The 18,463-nt window shown below is 50.2% G+C and overlaps 1 protein-coding gene across 2 annotated transcripts in view; it reads right to left on the bottom strand.

The window, feature by feature from the left end:
* Window positions 1–1,679: 1,679 nt before the first annotated feature.
* DAP3 (death associated protein 3) overlaps window positions 1,680–18,463 on the bottom strand; it is a 32,742-nt gene continuing 15,958 nt past the window's right edge. Inside the window, exons 2-13 of one of the 2 annotated variants that reach the window (XM_028090087.2) lie at window positions 16,641–16,755; window positions 13,167–13,289; window positions 11,653–11,754; window positions 9,581–9,689; window positions 9,364–9,456; window positions 7,394–7,524; window positions 6,621–6,701; window positions 6,376–6,534; window positions 5,773–5,832; window positions 5,129–5,218; window positions 2,740–2,857; window positions 1,680–1,981 (exon numbers count right to left, since the gene is read on the bottom strand). In XM_028090087.2, coding sequence (XP_027945888.1) covers window positions 1,896–1,981; window positions 2,740–2,857; window positions 5,129–5,218; window positions 5,773–5,832; window positions 6,376–6,534; window positions 6,621–6,701; window positions 7,394–7,524; window positions 9,364–9,456; window positions 9,581–9,689; window positions 11,653–11,754; window positions 13,167–13,289; window positions 16,641–16,682 — 1,194 coding nt within the window. In that variant the 5' untranslated portion in view covers window positions 16,683–16,755 and the 3' untranslated portion in view covers window positions 1,680–1,895. The remainder of the gene's footprint in view (window positions 1,982–2,739; window positions 2,858–5,128; window positions 5,219–5,772; window positions 5,833–6,375; window positions 6,535–6,620; window positions 6,702–7,393; window positions 7,525–9,363; window positions 9,457–9,580; window positions 9,690–11,652; window positions 11,755–13,166; window positions 13,290–16,640; window positions 16,756–18,463) is intronic. The other variant, XM_028090088.2, reaches the window with a different exon arrangement.

Genomic DNA, 18,463 nt, shown 5'->3' with positions numbered 1-18,463 from the left:
GAGACCAACTGTGGGGCAGATGCAGCATGGAGACAGTAGCAATCAGGGCGTGAGGGTCAGGTCTGTAGAAGGATCTTAAGCAAGAAGACTGGACAGAGTAGATTACAGATGACATTTAGCGAATTACAGAAGTAATGATGCTAATTCTCCAGCGGGATCTTTGTACATCTCTGACGGTCTAGCCCTACAACTTCCTGTTCCACATTCATTAGCGAAAATGAGGCCTAGTGATCCTGACTTGCGCCGCCCAGAGATGGAAGCCACTGTCCTGGCCTCCTCTGCAGTGGAGGTCAGGTGCCCACTCAGACACGGTCCCAGCGTCCGAGTGTAGAGCGGATGCAGCCGTTCCCGGAGGTTGTGGGCACCACTTCATTCCTTCCCTTTTCAAATGAAATGAGTGCGAGGGCACTCAACTTACAAGACAGACTCCTGACAGGGAAAATTTCCAAGCTATGTGGAAACACCAAAGTACAGAAGAGAACGCTCCAGTGTTTAAAAAAACCCAATTTATGTGTGCACTTTTATCTCCAGAATTCGGTAACAGAAGTTGCTTCTAGAAAAGGAAGCAAGAAAGGAGGCTGATTTCCATGATACATGGTTCTTTATGGTTTGAACATGGCTAAACAGTAGGAATAAAGGTGTATGGAAGCCGCCCAATGATCCAGCTGCAGGACAGCTCAGGTCATTGGCCCTGTGTAGGGGGCTGAGGGGGGGAGGCAGGGGTGTGGGTAGAGAGCAAACTGGCAAACGTGTAGGAGCTCAAACAGGAGGTGACGGGTGTGTCAGCAGTCTGTGAGGATGGAGAGGACAATGGGCTTTGACTCTTGTGAAGACAGAGCTGAAGACCCGACCGTCCATCGTGGGGGCATGTCAGGGTTTGGAACAGGCCTCCAGCCTCCCGGAGCCGGGGGCTGATGGAGCAGGCGCTGTAAGGTGGGGATCTGGACCCCAGGCCGGCCGACCTGACTGAGGACTGGATCGGGGCGAAGGTTGGGTTCTGAGAGGGAGCCTTGAGGCGGTTTGAGTGGGGGGAAGCTCACTCTGCAGCGAAAACGCTTCTGCACGTCCACAGACCGTCTCCCTCGTGGCCTATAAAATATCGTGGCCTATTTTATAGGCCAGATAAAGCGCTATAAAATCAAGTCCAAAAGGGTAGCGACCGACCACTGAAGGAGTACCGCCCACGTGTGAGGCACTTTACACACACCGTGTGATTCAGTGCTCACAAACGGCCCCAAAAGTTCGATCAGGCGACACAGGGCAGGACGGGGGCTGCGGGGCCCCGAGACGGCTGGTAGGTGGCAGCTGGGGCGCAGACTTGGCCTCGAGTGCTACAATGGGGGTAGGACAGGGAATTCAACGCCACGGAAACTGATTGGAGTCACTATTTTCTCAAATCTCCCCAAGCTGGCACGCACATGTGCATGAAGGAGGGGCTCCCTCCATCCGTCCGTAGTCCTGGGGCCCCTGCGGAGGCGACCGTGGGAGCCAGCGGACCGGCGTGGGAGGGAGAACTTAAGGGGCAAATTCGATCTCCTGACCTGAATCAAGTGTGGAAATAGAACTAGTGGAAATTTCTGCAGAATCTGGTCTCTTCAGACCCCTCGCAAGCAGAACGCTGGAGAAATTCAATTTGGCCAATCAAAGGCTCTTTCCATTTTATAAATCTAACACATAACTTTAAGAAAGATAATTTATTTAAGGGAAAGATCCATAATTATTTAAAACATGAAAACTCCACTTAATAAACTACTTTCAGGAACAAGAGGACATCTCAGGCCACTACCGTCAGTCTTCACCGAAGGCTGGGAGCTGACTGGTCCTGGCCACGTCCCGTCTGACTGGGTCCGGGACAGGAAATGGCCCCTGTCTTCCGGGCAGGCCATGACCGCAGCTTAAAGGTAGGCGCAGAGCCGCTCCAGCTGCCCGGGGTTTGCGTTACTCAGGAACAGCAGCTCCTTCTTCCCTTCTTCTGTCTGAGCTAAAGTGGGGGGGGGGGGGGGAGACGCACACAGCTCGCAGCTCTGTCTGCAGCACCGTGCTGCCCAGAAAATTCTGTGCTCAGAGGCTACGTGCTTCAGATGGTGCTGGAATGTAATGACCACTGCCGAGAGACCGCGCTTCTAGATCCGTCTTCCCAGCAAATGGTTCTTTTTTTCTCTCTTCCTCTGTAATCTAGCCTCTGTCTCTCCCTCTGTTCCAAGAACATCTTCTGGACTCTCGGACTCTGTCAAATGCCGACCCCCTCCGAAATCTCTGCACTGTGCCTCCTGGCCTACCATGTGCTGAGGCTGCTTTCTACTCCTCCCTCTAGTCTTCGAACGACCCCCTCCGACGGCAGCTGGCTCGCTCTCACCCAGCGACACAACCACCTCGGCCTCTCCTCCGCTCGCCCGTGCCGGGGGCAGAGGGCAAGGCGGCAGCGCACAGCCCAAGGCGCTCGTGTCTGCAGACCGGGACGGCCGAGCGAGGGGCTGGCCTGGCGCCGGCTGGCCTCTCACACGCATGGGGCTGGGCTTCCAGCGTCAGCATCTCATCTGACGTGAGAGTTTGGGAAGAGATGCACTGTCTTGTAACCACCCCCCCGCCCCCCCACCTTTCCTACCGCCTCATCGGCCAGAGAGAAGTCAAGACAAAGGGGGAAAGACAGTGGAGGCTGCTGCCGCGGGAGGAGATAAGGCAAGGCTCTGACTCGGTGAGACTGAATACAAAGCCCGGACGGAGAGTTCGATGACCGACCTTTCTCATGTTGAAGCCAGCTGTTCTCCAAATAATACTGAATGCAGCTTTCAAACTCCTCTGGGCTGTAGTTGGAGACCAGGATGGGAATAAAGGGATCCAAGGCATCAAATCCTTCCTGGAGAAGGAAGAATATTCATTAAGTGACGAGTCAGCAGAGAGAGTGGCCTGACTTAAAACGCTTTGCTTCCCCTCTGCTCCTCGCCGTCTGGCCACCCCGCCGTGCACGGGCACCACACCGGCCTGTACTCGTGCGAGACGTAACGCCCGGTCTGTGTGCAGACAGAGTTGCAATTCTGATTTTCACAGTTCTGACTTCAACAGTCAACAACCACTCTGACGGTTCATAAACTCAAAAAACAGAAACAAAATGAACCAGGGTGGCCATAAAGACCCATTAAATGGAACATACACTGAAACGAATCCATCAAACCATATTTCAGTTTTCAAACACAATACTGAAGGGACAAGGGACCTGAGTTCACTTCTGAACAGAGCACCTGGACGGAAGATGCTGCTGAGAAAGACAAAAACCGCGCCACGCGAATACCAAGCTCTCGTCTGCACCACGTCGTTTGCACGACCCTGGGGCTGGCAGCTGGGGACCGACCCTCCCTGTGGGCTCGGATGGCGTTCGTCCTGCTGGAGAGAAGGCTCCCGCCCTCCGGAAGGGGGGCGGCGGTGAGGCTGCACTGCTGGCCGGGATCAGTCTGCACTCACGGGTTTTTCACAGGAATTGGGAAATGCGGAGATGTGCGTGGGCATGTATGTGCAGACACGCGCACACAGCACACGTACACGCGCGCATCTATTCCTGGACTGCCCTGGGAGGCCTACAGGAAGTGACACCCCAGCAGCAGTAAGCACACCTAGCACTCGGGTCCTGGAATCTAAAATCCAGCCCACGCTCAAGAGGTGGGGCATTCGGTTCCACCTCTGGAAGAAGGGAGCATATTTTAAACATTTTGTTTAAAAGTGAGCTCCAGGGACGCCTGGGTGGCTCAGTCAGTTAAGTGTCTGCCTTGGGCTCAGGTCATGATCTTAGGGTCCTGGGATCGAGTCCCCCACTGGCCTCCCGGCTCAGCAGGGAGTCTGCTTCTCCCTCTGCCTGATGCCCCCCCCCCATGCTTGTGCATGCTCTGTCAATTAAATAAATAAAATCTTCAAATAAATAAAAGTAGGCTCCACACCCAAGGTGGAGTTTGACCTCATGACCTTGAGATCAAGAGTCACACGCTCCAGCGACTGAGCCGGCCAAGGCCCCCCCCCCCCCCCCCGCCCCGGGACTTGGTATTCACATGCCACTCTCCTCCACAATGAACCAGGGCTGCCTGCGGAGTGGTTGATTCTAGGCCTGTGGCATGGAAAGTACAAGATGAGTGGGGAACATCTGTATTCCTTGCCAACAAGAAAGCAGGGGCTCAAGAATGATGGAGGCGCGTGAAGAGGACACAGAAGCCAGTTCAAAGGGGCGTCTGCTGGCCAAATCTGGAATAATTTCAGCACCAAAACAGAGATCGATAGTAAAGGTTTAGAACTCATGAAAGAGGAGTCTGCGTGTCCACAATGAAACAAGTAACGGTAAGGGGAAGGAACGTTCTCTCACGTAACAGAACGCCAACCAACAGGACGCAGAAGAGATGAGGGAGCTGGAAAACACCATTCTGCAAGTATCACAGCCGGGTTTAGGGAAGAATCACAAATGAACGCTCCGACCAGTAAGGGGCGGCGTGTGAGCAGTAACGGGACAGTTACACGGCCTCAGCGTGAGCCTCCACAGGTGACTTTACCGAGGACACAGCAGGTGGGCGGCACCTGAGCCAAGTGTTCAGACTTCACTGTGGCGGCTGCTAGGAGACGCCATCCGGAGAAGTCGCCGGACAAGCCACAAAACCACCCACGACTGGCAGGTACTCTTCCAAAGGTTGTAAGAAACAAAGACCGAGGTGCTGTCCCAGGGTGAAGGGACCGAAGAACCAGACAATCAAATGGGACGCGTGACCAGGACTGTTCCTGTGAAGGACACCGGGAGACCTGGGAAGATCTCGGCCCGTCCTAAAGTTCCCAGAATTATATCGATGCCAGTTCCCTGATTTTGATAATTGCGCTGTGGTTATATATTTAGAATGTCTTCGATTTTAGGAAATACACATTATTTCGAAGTAGGCAGCATGTCTCCGGTAACTGTCACATAATTCAGGGAAAAAAGTAGATGGAAAAGAATAAAGCCAATATAGAAAAGCGTTAACACTTTAGGAACCTGGATGAGTCATACAGGAATACGATTTTTCTCCAAGTCTATAATTATGTTTTAAAAAAACAAGTAACAAAAAAACCTCTTCAGACAGAATGACCATCTAAGGGGAACCAGATTTTCTGATGATCGGACCTTTCCCAGCAGCTCCTGGGGCAGATAGGCCTTCCGCGGTTTAAAGAGGGACCCAGTCTGGCTCAGCGTCAACACAATGGCGCCTCCGTGCTGAAAGAGAGGGCAAGGGGCCGAAGGAGAAAAAGGTGGGAAACACAGAAAAATGCATTTTAGTCATCTGTAGATTTTCTGTCCAGGTAGATGGCAACTGAATAGGTTATTAGTCCTGGATTCGGCTCTGACCACAAACTGCTACATGATCTCACATCGATAATAATCTTTTCCAAAGTTGGGAAGATACAAAAACACTCTGAACTGCCAAGTAAAATTGTGCCAATACTTGAATACAATGGCTACTTCCCAATCCAGTGGGAAGATCAGAAACCAAATACATAAGACTTCATTTATTTTTAAAGATTTATTTGAGAGAGGGAGAGAGCATAAGCAAGGGGAGGGGCAGAGGGAGCGGGAGAAGCAGGCCTCCCGCGGAGCAGGGAGCCCGACGTGGGGCTCGATCCCAGGACCCCGGGATCGTGACCTGAGCCGAAGGGAGCCGCTTAACCGACTGAGCCCCCCAGGCGCCCCTAAATACAGAGACTTTAAACAAAGAACCTTCTGTCCCTAAACTCAGAGACGGACGAGTAGTGGGCGTCCCGGACACTCACCCAGTCGTTCCTCACCATCTTCCTCACGCCGCGCACGAGCGCCAGCTCCTCAGGGGCCATCTGCGCGCCGCCAGTGTGGGGGAGGGGCAGAGGTCAGGACAAGCTGTGCCCGGACGCTCCCCCGGCACAAACGACTGGCAACAACTGGAGCAGCCTCTGAGAGGGGAGGGCTGCCAGCCGAGGCCCCGACTGCGCCCCCCCCCCCCCCCCGGGCCCGGCCCGGCCCGTTTCGGACAAAAAGCAGTCACCGAGGGAGAGCACGCCCCCCTCCCGACACCGCGGCTCTCTTGTGCCCTGAGGCCAGGTGCTGTGGCCACCACACTGCAGAAACCAGTCACCCAGCCTCCTTCTGAAAATAGAGCAGCAAGAAAAACGGACAAGACACAGCTTCTGCTGCGGGGGTTCTTTTCCAAATACCCGCCTTGAGTTTTCAGTGGATGGGGGGGCCCCCACACCCCCCCTCTCCCCCAGGTGCCATGTTTATGCTACATCTTCATTCACACGCTCCTAAGGCCACCAAATCTGCGCGGACCACAAAGCCACGTCCCCGCCCACACAGCGGCACCAGAGGTCAGCGTGACCAAGGAAACTCCGTTTTCCTACCGGGCTCTTATCTTCCCTCTTCAGCGTGGTCCTTCCCCAGAGAGCATTGACGCCATCCACCGCCACCAGGAGGCGGAATGCACCCGAACCACTCTGACTCTTGAGCTCTTTGAGAACGATCCCGACGGCATCTGTGGCATTCTTCACCCGCGTCAGGCCCTGCAGGGAGGAGAGGCAGGGGCTTGCGGGCCCACAGGAGGCCTCCTCTGGAATGACACGGTACCCATCCCCTGTCTTTTTTATACCTGTTCAACCACTTCTCCCAGAGGACGGCCTTTCTCAGTGCTTTCTCGCTTATTCCAGACGTACTTCTCCTGAACTTTTATCTAAAAACAAAAGTAAAAACCAGAGAAAGCCTATTTAGACTAAAGATGAACCCATCCCCAGCTGAGAAGGTAGGAGGATAAGGTTGTTAGGAGTCAGTTTTAATCTGTTTTTCAAGCCACGTTGAGAGACTCCAGGAGAGAAGTGAATGCTTTCTAGCCCTTTTCTGCCTACAGCGTAAGAACAAAACCGGTGATGCATTCTGACTAGAAAGGTCCGGGATGAGGCCCTGGCATCCACAGGTATAAGCTCCCAGGTGACTCTGATTTATATCCAGAGTTGAAAACTCCTGGCCTGGAGATCGTATCCAAGAACTACCAGAGCAAAGAATAATTTTACCCTTACATTTCTGGTTGCATGAAAGACCTTATCTGGAAAAAATTCTATAGCTGGAAATGTGCTTTAGAGGATGTGAAGCTGTAGCTCGGGGCAAGTCAGTGGATCCATGTGGACTGGACTTTGCTGCTGGGAAGCCCCTCGGTGCTTTGGGGACGGCTTCCGCCGCGGCTTTAGTTTGCACAGAGGAGTGAGTTCCAGGTCGTGACGCACTGTGCGTAAGACACAGGAGAGAAGCACAGAATGGCCTAGCAATCCCAGCTACAATATTAGCTTCCCACAGTCTACCGTGCTCAAGGCACAACGATGAAGTCTATTTAAAGACCGTCCAGCATCAAACCTCTAGGAGTCTAGTCACCTGACTCAAGAAACGCTCATTCGCAGTTTTGAAGTTCTTCAGCCAGCTCGAAGCCTCTACAGGTTGATCAAAACGCTGCTTGTTGTAGGCCGACTGCAGGAGACCCCGGCAGTTCTTCACCCAAAGGTGAGCTAAAAAAAACAAACCAGGAAGGAAACCAGGCAGGAACTGACGGTATTCAGCTCAGAACACTCTGGGCCTCTTTACATTATGGGAAACAATGTTTGCTTCCCACAAACAGACTTCTGAGCGACAAGGGGCGAGGGACCCCGACCCCGGCGTTCACTTCCCACAAACTGACTCCTGAGTGACAAGGGGCGAGGGACCCCAACCCCCGACCCTGCACTTGGAAATCTGCGTATGACCTTTGTCTCCCCCAATGAACCGCTAGCCTACTGCTGACCAGAAGCCTTACTGATAGCAGAGTTGATGAGCTCTATGTACGCTCCACTGTATTCTTCCAGCAGAGCAAACTAGAGGAAAGACGATGTGACTCAGAAGGTCGTATGGATGAGAGAATACATTTACAGTGCGCTGTTCACTGGAAGACCTTTGCATGGAAGAGGACAGGCACAGTTTAAATCGTTCAAGAGCCAACTATGACTGCCTTCGGCTCAGGTCATGATCCTGGAGTCCCGGGATCGAGTCCCACATCGGGCTCCCTGCTCAGCGGGGAGTCTGCTTCTCCTCCTCACCCTCCTCCATCTCATGCTCTCTGTCTCTCATTCTCTCTCAAATAGATACATAAAATCTTTAAAAAAAAAAAAAGTGAACTATGTATTTCTTTCTTTTTTTAAGATTTTATTTATTCATTTGACGGAGAGAGACACAGCGAGAGCAGGAACACAAGCAGGGGGAGTGGGAGAGGGAGAAGCAGGCTTCCCGCGGAGCAGGGAGCCCGATGCGGGGCTCGATCCCAGGACCCTGGCATCATGACCTGAGCCGAAGGCAGACGCCTAACAACTGAGCCACCCAGGTGCCCCGCAACTATGTATTTCTTAAAGCCTTCTTGCTTCAGAGGTTTATGTGTCTGTCTGGTCCATCTGAGGTTACACACCATGGTTACGATCCGTATCCAAGACATACCACATGGGTTGAAGGTCACTTTAGCTTTCTTGCAGTTTTTATTTTTAATTTTTTAAAGGATTTTATTTGTGTGAGAGAGAGAGAGTGCGACCAGGGGCAGAGGGAGAGGAAGAAGCAGGCTCCCTGCTGAGCAGGGAGACCAACGTGGGGCTCGATGCCAAGATCCTGAGATCATGACCTGAGCGAAAGGCAGACACCTAACGACTGAGTCATCCAGGCGCCCCTTCCTGGCAGTTTTTAAAGAGAGTCAGAAAAGGTGGATGCCCATGACGCTGAACACAACGGGGAGGGTTACATGTGCAGCATAAGGCTTTGAGTGTGTAAGACCCACGCTGACAAGTCTAGAATGCTGATAAACAGCGCCGCGTCAGAGGCCCCCTAGGGGCTCAAAACTGCTGCTTGATGACAGTAAAGCCTGTGCTAACCTCTAAGGTGGGAGTTCAAGCTCTGGGGGTTTCATCCAAGTGAGGACTGCTGGGCCAAAACACTTTTTTTTTTAAAGGTTTATATGAGAGCGCGAGCACGCGAGCACACAAGCAGGTGCAAGTGTGGGAGAGGGGGACAGAGCGCATCTCAAGCAGAGCCCTGGCTGAGTGCGGAGCCCAACAAGTGGCTCGACCCCACGACCCTGAGATCACGACCGGAGCCAAAACCAAGAGTCGGCCGCTCAAGCGCCAGAGCCACCTGGCGCCTCCCAAGTCCCTCAATCTTATTATCGAAAGGCTCTCGGAAGCGTTCCGCTGCACTTCTCTTGTTGCGCTTGCTGACATCACAGGCAGCCGGCTTGTGACTACTGTGAAGTCAGGATGGGCGAGCTCCGCCCGGCCATTCCCGGGCTGCAGCCCGATGCCCAGGCCGCAACAGTGAGGAGAGGGCTTTCTTACCATCTGGAATGTGCAGAATCAGCCAGTCCTGTTTTGCACAGAAATGAATAACATGGCAAAGACTGAGGGTTTTGCCTGTCCCCGTCTCCCCATCCAAAGCACCTATGGTTAAAGAAAACATCACCAAAGGGACCCCTGGCCTATCAGCAAATGGCCCCTTCCCCCCTCCTCTTTCCCCTCAGTGGTCAGGACGGCTCCGGCAGGCAGCAAAGGATACAGAGAACATACCGCACGGCTGGGTGAGCAAAGTTGGTGTTTTTCAGGTAACGCAGAAGCTCTAGGGCTGGCTTCCTCACCATCAGGCAAGCTTCGTTGAATGTCCTCACCTGGCAAAATAAGGAAGGAGGGCGGGGTGGGGCGTGGGGCACTGAGCCTAATACGGCGACCAGAGCGCCCAACTGCACGCTGAGAGGCTGGGCTAGTACTGAACTGGAAAATCTATCCACAGAATTCAGCTAGAACACCAAGTAACACAATAGGCACCTTCTGATGATTTCTGTTAATGAAGCCGAGATATATCACATCAGTAAACTGAAATCTACAAATAAGCGATAGCCATCTTGTCACATAGCTAATAATCCATTTAGGATTACCATCTTAAAAGAATGTAAAATGTTTAACTAAGTGTCTGATACATAGTAAATACTGAATAAATGTTAATTCTTTTAAATCTATTTTTAGCTCATTCTTCTAGGTATCTGGACTTTTCTCTAGAAACACATATATGACAGCTCAGGAGCAGGTGTGACTGGGGGGCCCACAGCCCGGGGGCCACACAGGACGCCAGAGAACTGACACACAAGGTTCAATCCCTTTTTGTCACCAGGAATACTTTGGTGGAAAAATCTGGGAAGCACTGATATGTGTGACAGTAATTTGCAGATAAAGGATTTAATGATGTCTTTTAATAAGAACAAATACTTAACAAGTACTATTCACAAGTAGATAAGGATTAAAATAGTGTTGGTATTTTCTTTTTTAACGATTTATTTGACAGAGTGCACAAGCACAAAGGGGGGGTGGGGGGGGACCCAAGCGGACTCCCTGCTGAGCACAGAGCCCGAACTGGGGCTCGATCCCACGACCCTGGGATCATGACCTGAGCCGAAACCAAGAGTTGCAGTCTCAACTGACTGAGCCAGCCAGGCGCCCCGATGGTGTTGGAATTTTTACAGAAATCCTAACCGCACAACTGGATTGGAGGACTTGACAGGCAAGTTCAAACTTAATGGAAAGTGAAACCTTCGAAAACATGATACAGATATTAAAACAGAAATGCCATATTAGGCAATATGACAGTGCTAAAATACACAAACAATGGGGAGGGAGTTGGCCTTCATGTAAATGGAAAGAATGTATGAGTAATACCCTCCAAAGCCCTGGTGGCCAGGCCAGTCTGAAAGCAACTGGAGATGGTTACAGTGCAGAAGCTAGAAGCTGCGCGGCAGACGCCAGTGGTCTAAGCACCATTACAAGTGACTTCTTCTGGTTGCATCCTATTTCCAAATTTAAGTACGCCCCACCCCAATTTAACAGTTTTGATGACAAGGCTATCCATGTCTAGAATTAGCTCCCTTACTGGTGTCTCATCTAATCTCTTGAAATAAAGGACATGGAAGGAGTGCGATCCTCTGGCTCTGAAGCTAAAAATCACCTGCACGGTCCAGTCTGCTATTTCAGTGAGAAGGAACCATCTTTGAGGCTGACAGGAATTCAGCGGGAGTGAGTCAAGAGAACCAATTATGCCAACAACCATGCCTGCAGTTGATCCTGAATTCTTTCAACGGCTATAAAGCGACCCAAGATTAGAGGTTTGGGTTGAAGTTATAGCCACAAAACTACATTTTCTGAAAATCCATGAGAATGAAGAACAATAATGCATCTAAATCCAAATATCACTTCTATTTGGCTCAGGAATAGATCATGATTTTGTTTTTTCTACAGCATGCTAATTGTTTTCATGGTATTTTACTAAGGCAAATATTAAATTCATTATAAACAATTATTTGAATGCCAAAGTTTCTAGAAATCTGTCAGGTAGGTAACAAGGAAAACAGCAGGGTACTACTTATCTAAGAATATTTTGCCTGCCTTCAATGGTGAGCCACAAACACACACTGACTTAAAGTAATTACAGGAACAGCACTATTTACAAAAGATAATCAACAGCCAAATCTGTCTGTTTTAGATTCAAATTTCATGTTATAGCTTCGTACTCATTTAATCCCACCCTCTGCCCGCAACAGCGCGTGTCCCGAGCTCCCTGGGACCCCGCCCGGTCTGGAGCACCTGCATGCCGAAGCGAGGAGGCAGGCCGTGGGGGAAGACCGTCCCGAGGTCCTGCAGGGGGATGCGGTAGTGCCGGCCCTCGTGCTGCTCCCCGTGCCGGGCCTGGGAAACAAAGACGCCGACAGCTACAGGCGGGCCACAAAGGGACAGGCACTTTCCAGAAGTGGAAAGGGCCTGCGAGACCGTATTAAGGACTGACTGGAATCTCTCAGGGCTGGAAAAGATGTCTTTCATTTCTTATCTTAGACAAAAAATGCTGGTGGATGTCCTCAAATCCACAGTGTGTCTATAAAGCGGCTGTTGGCTCCACGACGAAGCCAGTTGCTCGGCAACGTAAACCTGCATGTGGAGGTAACAGAGACAATTCCTGCCATCTGGATTCTTCTGCGCTGTGTATGGAGATGCGCCGGTCATGTGACAAGATCATCTGCACACCACTGTTTCCATAGAAACCCCAGAGGAACTGGCCAAAAACGGACTAGGATTTCAAGGAAAGCTGAAAGACACTTCAGTGACTTCCCTCATTCAATTTAGTTCATGCTTCTGAAAGTAGGTGAGTGCCAGAGACATCACGACCCCCCCCCCCCCCCCCCGGAGCTGGTGTCCTGGGTACTGAGTTCCGGCCTCCCTTCGGCGTGCACAGTGCAGGTGAAGGCGGGGCAGGTGCAAGAAGGGAGAGGGAGGGGACTGGCTCCCTTCACGTTTATGCCCAGACCACACGAGTACTGTCACGGAGGAGAGGCCACCACCATGCTGGGGAAGGAGCAAATGCAACACTGGATGCTACCAGAACCCTGGCTTCTGCTGACAAACCTCACTTTCAGTGCTGTTCTCACCAAATCAGGTTTGTTCCCCTCCACACACTAGGAAACCCACCTAGAAAGGCGGAAAATAGCACCAGCCTGGCCAACGGGAGAACTGGGTTCTCCAGCTGCCCAGCCACGCGATCCTGGGCAAGTTGATTTCTTTAAGGGCTGGTTGACAACAGCTGGCTAGCCATTTTTGTAAATAAGCTTTTATTTGTCTTATATATTTACTTATTTTACTTATAATTATTTATGTAGTAATTACTGTTTTGTGAAGCCCCACCCACTTGTTTATGGTAGAGCTAAGTAGCTGTGACAGAGACCACTTTGGCTCCTAAACCTAAAATACTGACTATCTGGTCTGTAAGGAGAAAAGTCTGCCAACCCACCCTACAGTAAGATCAATAACTACCACACGTAACTTCTAAGGAATTGACCCGCTTTGTGCCCGACGAAGTCCTGGGCACGAGTGGCCTTCAGTGGCAGGGGTTAAATCCGGTGTGGACTGGCCTGTCTGAGGTTTTTGTTCCCACAGCCTCGGACAGGGAGGAGGCTGATGTGGACTCCAGAACGCTGTCTTGGGTGCAATGTCTGACTACAGGCAAATCTGCTTCGCTTCTCTGGGTTTCAGTTTTCCTGATATGTAAAATGACAGCAACACAAATTATAAGACCTACAAAAATATCTACATACATACTAGCAACTCACCGGGTCAGCCTCACTGGTGCAGGAAGTGGCTCTGGGGCTCTCATCTGGAACCTGGTTATCCAGGTGAGCAGCAAGGCTTTGGGGGGCCTGGGGCTCCCCGTGCAAAAAACGTCCAGGGTCCAACTATAAAAGAAATCATTTTCATGTTTTGGAATTAGCAGGCTTTTTTTTTTTTTTAAAGATTTATTTAGGGACGCCTGGGTGGCTCAGTTGGTTGAGCATCTGCCTTTGGCTCAGGTCATGATCTTAGGGTCCTGGGGTCAAGCCCTGCATGGGGTTCCCTGCTCGGTGGGGATTCTGTTTCTCCCCCTCTCTCTGTCCCTCCTCCCTGCTTGTGCTCTCTCTCAAATAAATAAATAAAATGTTTTAAAAAAATAAAGATTTATTTATTTACTTGACAGAGAGCATGATGAGCAGAGGGGAAGAGGCAGAAGCAGGTTCCCCGCTGAGCAGGCAGCCTGATGTGGAACTTGATTCCAGGACCCTGGGATCACGACCTGAGCCGAAGGCAGACGCTTAACAACTGAGCCACCCAGGCGCCCCTGCAATTAGCAGGCTTTTTATGCCTGCTACAAAACTGAGGTTTTAAGCCCCATCTACAACAGGGAAACTGTCACTAATACACAGTTTAGTGTTATGTCCAAGGAACCCTTATTTTTACAATTGTCTACGTCCAATCACATTGTCCATCCTCTGAATCTGCTGCAGCCTGCCTGGCTCTGGCCGAGCTCTGTCCCACGCGGAAGCAAAGCCATCTGCTAGAGAAGGTTCAGGGGCCAGGCACGGCCACCGGCAGCCTGGAGCGGGCCGCGTCCTCCTGCACTCCGGCCCACGGCCGTGGACGGCAGCCAGACGGCCATCACAGCCACCTCTGTCCTCACGGGGCCCGTGCAGATATTTGACAGCAATCATGACATGCCCGCAACCCTTTTCTTGCTGGCTGTGCCCTGGAATAAGACTCTCTGGTTAAGGACGGCGAATGAGGAAGCCTCCGGCTAAGTGAGAGAAACTGCTCGACTGGCAGCTCACTAAGCTGCACACCGGAACCCGGAACTGAGTGGTCGGGGTGTAGGATTTCAGGAGACAAGGCTGAGAAAATGCTACCTGGAGAACCGCCCCCCCCCACCAAACTGAGCTGAAGGATAGAGGCCTCACGAAGAAAGGAGAAGATGGCAGCACTGTATGGCTGGGAAACAGAGTTTACAAAGAACTAGAAAGGCAGGTGAAGTCAGCACCATGGCCTTGATTCTCATGCCGAGTCTCTGAGACCTACCTTGATGGTAGCTGGGAATCAGCCATGCTTTTTCTTTTTATATTATTTATCTATTTTAAGTCATCCTTACAACCCAATGTGGGTCTATAACCCACGACCCCGAGATCAAGAGTCGCACACTCTCCCGAATGAGCCAGCCTGGTGCCCTTCAGCCACGCTTTCTGATTAGCTGGGCTTAAACATTCTATTAGGGAGGACAAATCTTTTGGACTAGGAAAGATGAAGAGTCAATGGGAGCCCGGGGTCTGGGGCGTCAGCGCAGGAGTCTGAACGCAATGCCCCAGAGCTGCTCTGTGTGCTCCATTCTACCAGAGACAAAGCATCAGGTCTTTACAAAAAAAAGCAGCAGATAAAAAATTAAAGATATTCAAGGGCCACAAGGTGGTGGTATTTCTACACAAATCCTGTTTTTTTTGTTTTGTTTTGTTTTTAGTTAAATGCTTTTTGCAGCAAATTAAGACCTAGCAAAATGGATTCCTTACTTCTTACAATGTTATATACGGCACCACCCAGAGAGTCTCGTGTTTCCGGGGAAAACAACCATGTGTACCATCGGCCCTGCACAGCTCTGGAATGAAGACCGGGCAGTTCCCGAAAGAACAGCAGTCATGACCCCATCGAGGTTACTTTGAATCAATCTACAAAAAGCACAAAATTCTTCCCACTGACTCCTCACTGCAGTTTGGACGCAGGTCGTTCCCGTCTGCCATTAAGAACAGATTTTAGCCTTTTAATGGAAATAGTTGAGGCCCCAATCTGTCCCTCTGTTGATCCTTGCTTTTTCATTTTATTTCTTAACCATGGGTTATTTTACCTTACAAGTTTTATCATGAACCCCTGGGAAAAAGAGGGAGCGTCCTACGGAAGGAAGGGGTCTTCCTCTAGGCAGTCTAATCCGTCCCAAAAGGGTGAGATGGACGTGACGAGTACTGCCGGGGCTCTCGCCTTTCGGGATCGAGTCTGGGGGTGCTCCCTGCAGGCCCTGTGAGCCCAGGGTACCCGCGGCTGTAACAGCACGGACTCTGCTACTGGCTTCTGACGTCCTGGACAACAAGGACCACAAAAGGCTACAAAGCACAGCGCTCAGGGCCACAGGCTTTGCAGTGAGACAGCCTGGGCTCCACAAACCTCATAGAATGTTCCTGCAGGCAATTTACCTAGCCTTGCTAATCCTCAGTTTCTGTACCTGTGAAACAAAGGTATTTCCTACCTGCTGGGCTGGACATGAAGATTTAAAGAGATAAAGCACTTCGCGATGTGCCTGGCACCTAATAAAGCCCAACAAATCATAACCATTAATGTGAAATGAGTCATCTTAGAATCTGGAGTACCTGTCCCATGGAAGGTACTGAGAAAATATCTGCTCCATGAATGAAGTAAAGCAACACAAGGTCCTTTTTATACATGATTTTACTATTTTATTCAACTATCAAATGCTAAAAGTCTAAAGAAGCCACTTCTTTTTCTTTTAAATAGTTCATTAAGGGAGGATAACCATTAATCCAATTAGATAATAATAAAGGTTAATAAAGATAACTGCCATCAAGCTTATTTAGCTATTTCTTTTTTATTTTTTAAAGATTTTATTTTATTTTTTTAAAGATTTTATTAATTTATTTGACAGAGAGAGAGACACCGCGAGAGAGGGAACACAAGCAGGGGGAGTGGGGGAGGGAGAAGCAGGCCTCCCGCCGAGCAGGGAGCCCGAAGCGAGGCCCGATCCCAGGACCCCGGGATCATGACCTGAGCCGAAGGCAGACGCTAACGGCCACCCAGGTGCCCCTTTATTTATTTATTTGAGAGAAAGAGAGCCTGAGAGGGGGGAGGGTCAGAGGGACAAGTAGAAGCAGACTCCCCGCTGAGCAGGGAGCCCGATGTGGGGCTCGATCCTGCGACTCCAGGATCATGACCTGAGCTGAAGGCAGTCACTTAACCAACTGAGCCACCCAGACGTCCCTAGCTATTTCTTTTTTAAATGTTAATTTCCAATGAGGGTACATCCCCAAGCCCCATTATTGTACTGAGGGCTGTCACTCACAGAGGGATGGAGCTGTGGTGTCCTCTCAAGTAAAATGAAATTAAAAGCACTTGGCAGCAGAGGTTCTCCAGAGCACACTATTCTGGATACAGTGAATCATCTAGAAACAAGAATTCTACCTAAAGACAGTCTGCACAAAGCTGTGAGGTCAGCCAGGACTCACCTGCTGGGCCCCGGAGACAAGCCTTGTCATCCTTTTCAGCATCGTGGCTATGATCTCAAGCCAAGTGAAGAGGCAAGCTGCAACCAGGCAATGGATTGGCACGATGGACTTCTATCTAGAGTAGAAACAGAAAGCCTATAAATTGACCGAAACAAAAAACAAAAGAGCAGAAAACCCAAGTAAGACATTTCATAGGACAGGAAACAAATGGCTAGTAAACCCATGAAAAGACTTTCATCCTCATTACAAGTCATGGAACTGGTGAGACACCATTCAGCCTCGGTGTTGGAAAAAATGAGAAAGACAACAGGAAATGTGCCGGAGACCATGCAGCATGGGGGGGGGGGCACTGTCGGGAGGGCACTGTCCGGGGGGGTGGGGGTACAATCACCTTGGAAAACACATCTGGCATTGTCTTGCAAAGTTGAAAATGTACAGGTCTATGACCCATGTATTCTACTCCTTGGTATTGATTCCAGAAAAACACATGTGCACTGGGAAATATGTATAACACAGTTGACTGTAGAGTATGACTAATCAAAAACTGTAAAAAGCCCAAATACCCACTGACAGAGGAGTGGGTAAACAGATACGGTCATACAATGAAACACCACACGGCAAATAAAAGAATTGACTGCAGTTACATGCAGGACATTGATGAATCTTGATGACTAATACTGTGTGAGAACTATTGTATACAACATAATTTATGTAAAATTCAGAAGTGTAAAACCTAATTCATTCACTGGGGGATAGACATACATGTAATAAAACCGAAAGAGGAAAGCAGAAGGATAGCACGTGGAGAATGGGGCTTCCTCTCGGGAGGAGGTGGGCCAGGGCACACAGCGAGACTGGGAATGCGCTATTTTTAACACTGGGTAATGGGTACAGGAGTTTTAGTTTACTAATTTTATATTATGTGTGTTATACATATTCATTTGTATGTTGAAAATATTTCATAAAAAACACCCTAATTTCGGGGCGCCTGGGTGGTTCAGATGGTTAAGCGTCTGCCTTCAGCTCAGGTCATGATCCCAGGGTCCTGGGATGGAGCCCCCACATCGGCCTCCCTGCTCAGCGGGGAGCCTCCTTCTCCCTCTGCCTCTGCCTCTCCCCCTGCTCATGCTCTCTCTCCCCCTATCTCCGTGTCTCAAATAAATAAATAAAATCTAAAAAAAAAAAATTAAAAAAAACAACCCTAATCTCTTGAGAGCTAAAAGATGTTTAAAATACTTAAATGCAACTCTCAATATTCAGTAGTGATAACATGCCTAAATCTGATCTCCAGGTAATTATTGCTTCATTTTGGCTCATCATTTTCACCTCGCTTCCACCCCAAATCTTTGGCCGGCAGCAGCATTTACTCGGCTGTTACTGAGCACACGCTGCGTCGGGCCCTGTGAGTAAGTGGGTGAACAAAGCTGCGACGGTCTCTGACCCAGGGCTCTTACCAGTAGTCAAGAGAAGACACAAAGTGTTTAGTTTCCAAGTCTACTCCTCAATGAAGATGCCAATGCATTCCTTAAGTCAGGCATTCAAGGCATGTGCTTCCACGGAACACGCAGCGGTCCCCCAGCCTGACCTGCCCCGCCCCCCCTATGGCCTTCCAGGGCTGCTGTGCTGTGTGGGAGGGCCCCCGGCCACCAGCAGCAGTCCCCGGCATGAGTTGGGCAGAGGGCTAACTGGGCATAAGATGCACCACTGCTCCATGGCTGAGAAATTTGAGAAATGCTGAGCAGCTATTTCTTTCTTGAAGACAATACATGTTAGCATAAAGTCTTCGAAAAAACTAGTTACTTCATTTTAACCCAAATTCTCTT

This window comes from Eumetopias jubatus, unplaced genomic scaffold, assembly GCF_037043125.1.
Source record: "Eumetopias jubatus isolate StellerSeaLion01/CBP00866 unplaced genomic scaffold, mEumJub1_p1.0 scaffold_12, whole genome shotgun sequence".
In the NCBI taxonomy this organism is placed as follows: domain Eukaryota; kingdom Metazoa; phylum Chordata; class Mammalia; order Carnivora; family Otariidae; genus Eumetopias; species Eumetopias jubatus.
The sequence above is the reverse complement of the archived record's forward strand: the minus strand, read 5'-3'. Positions and strand labels throughout refer to the sequence as shown.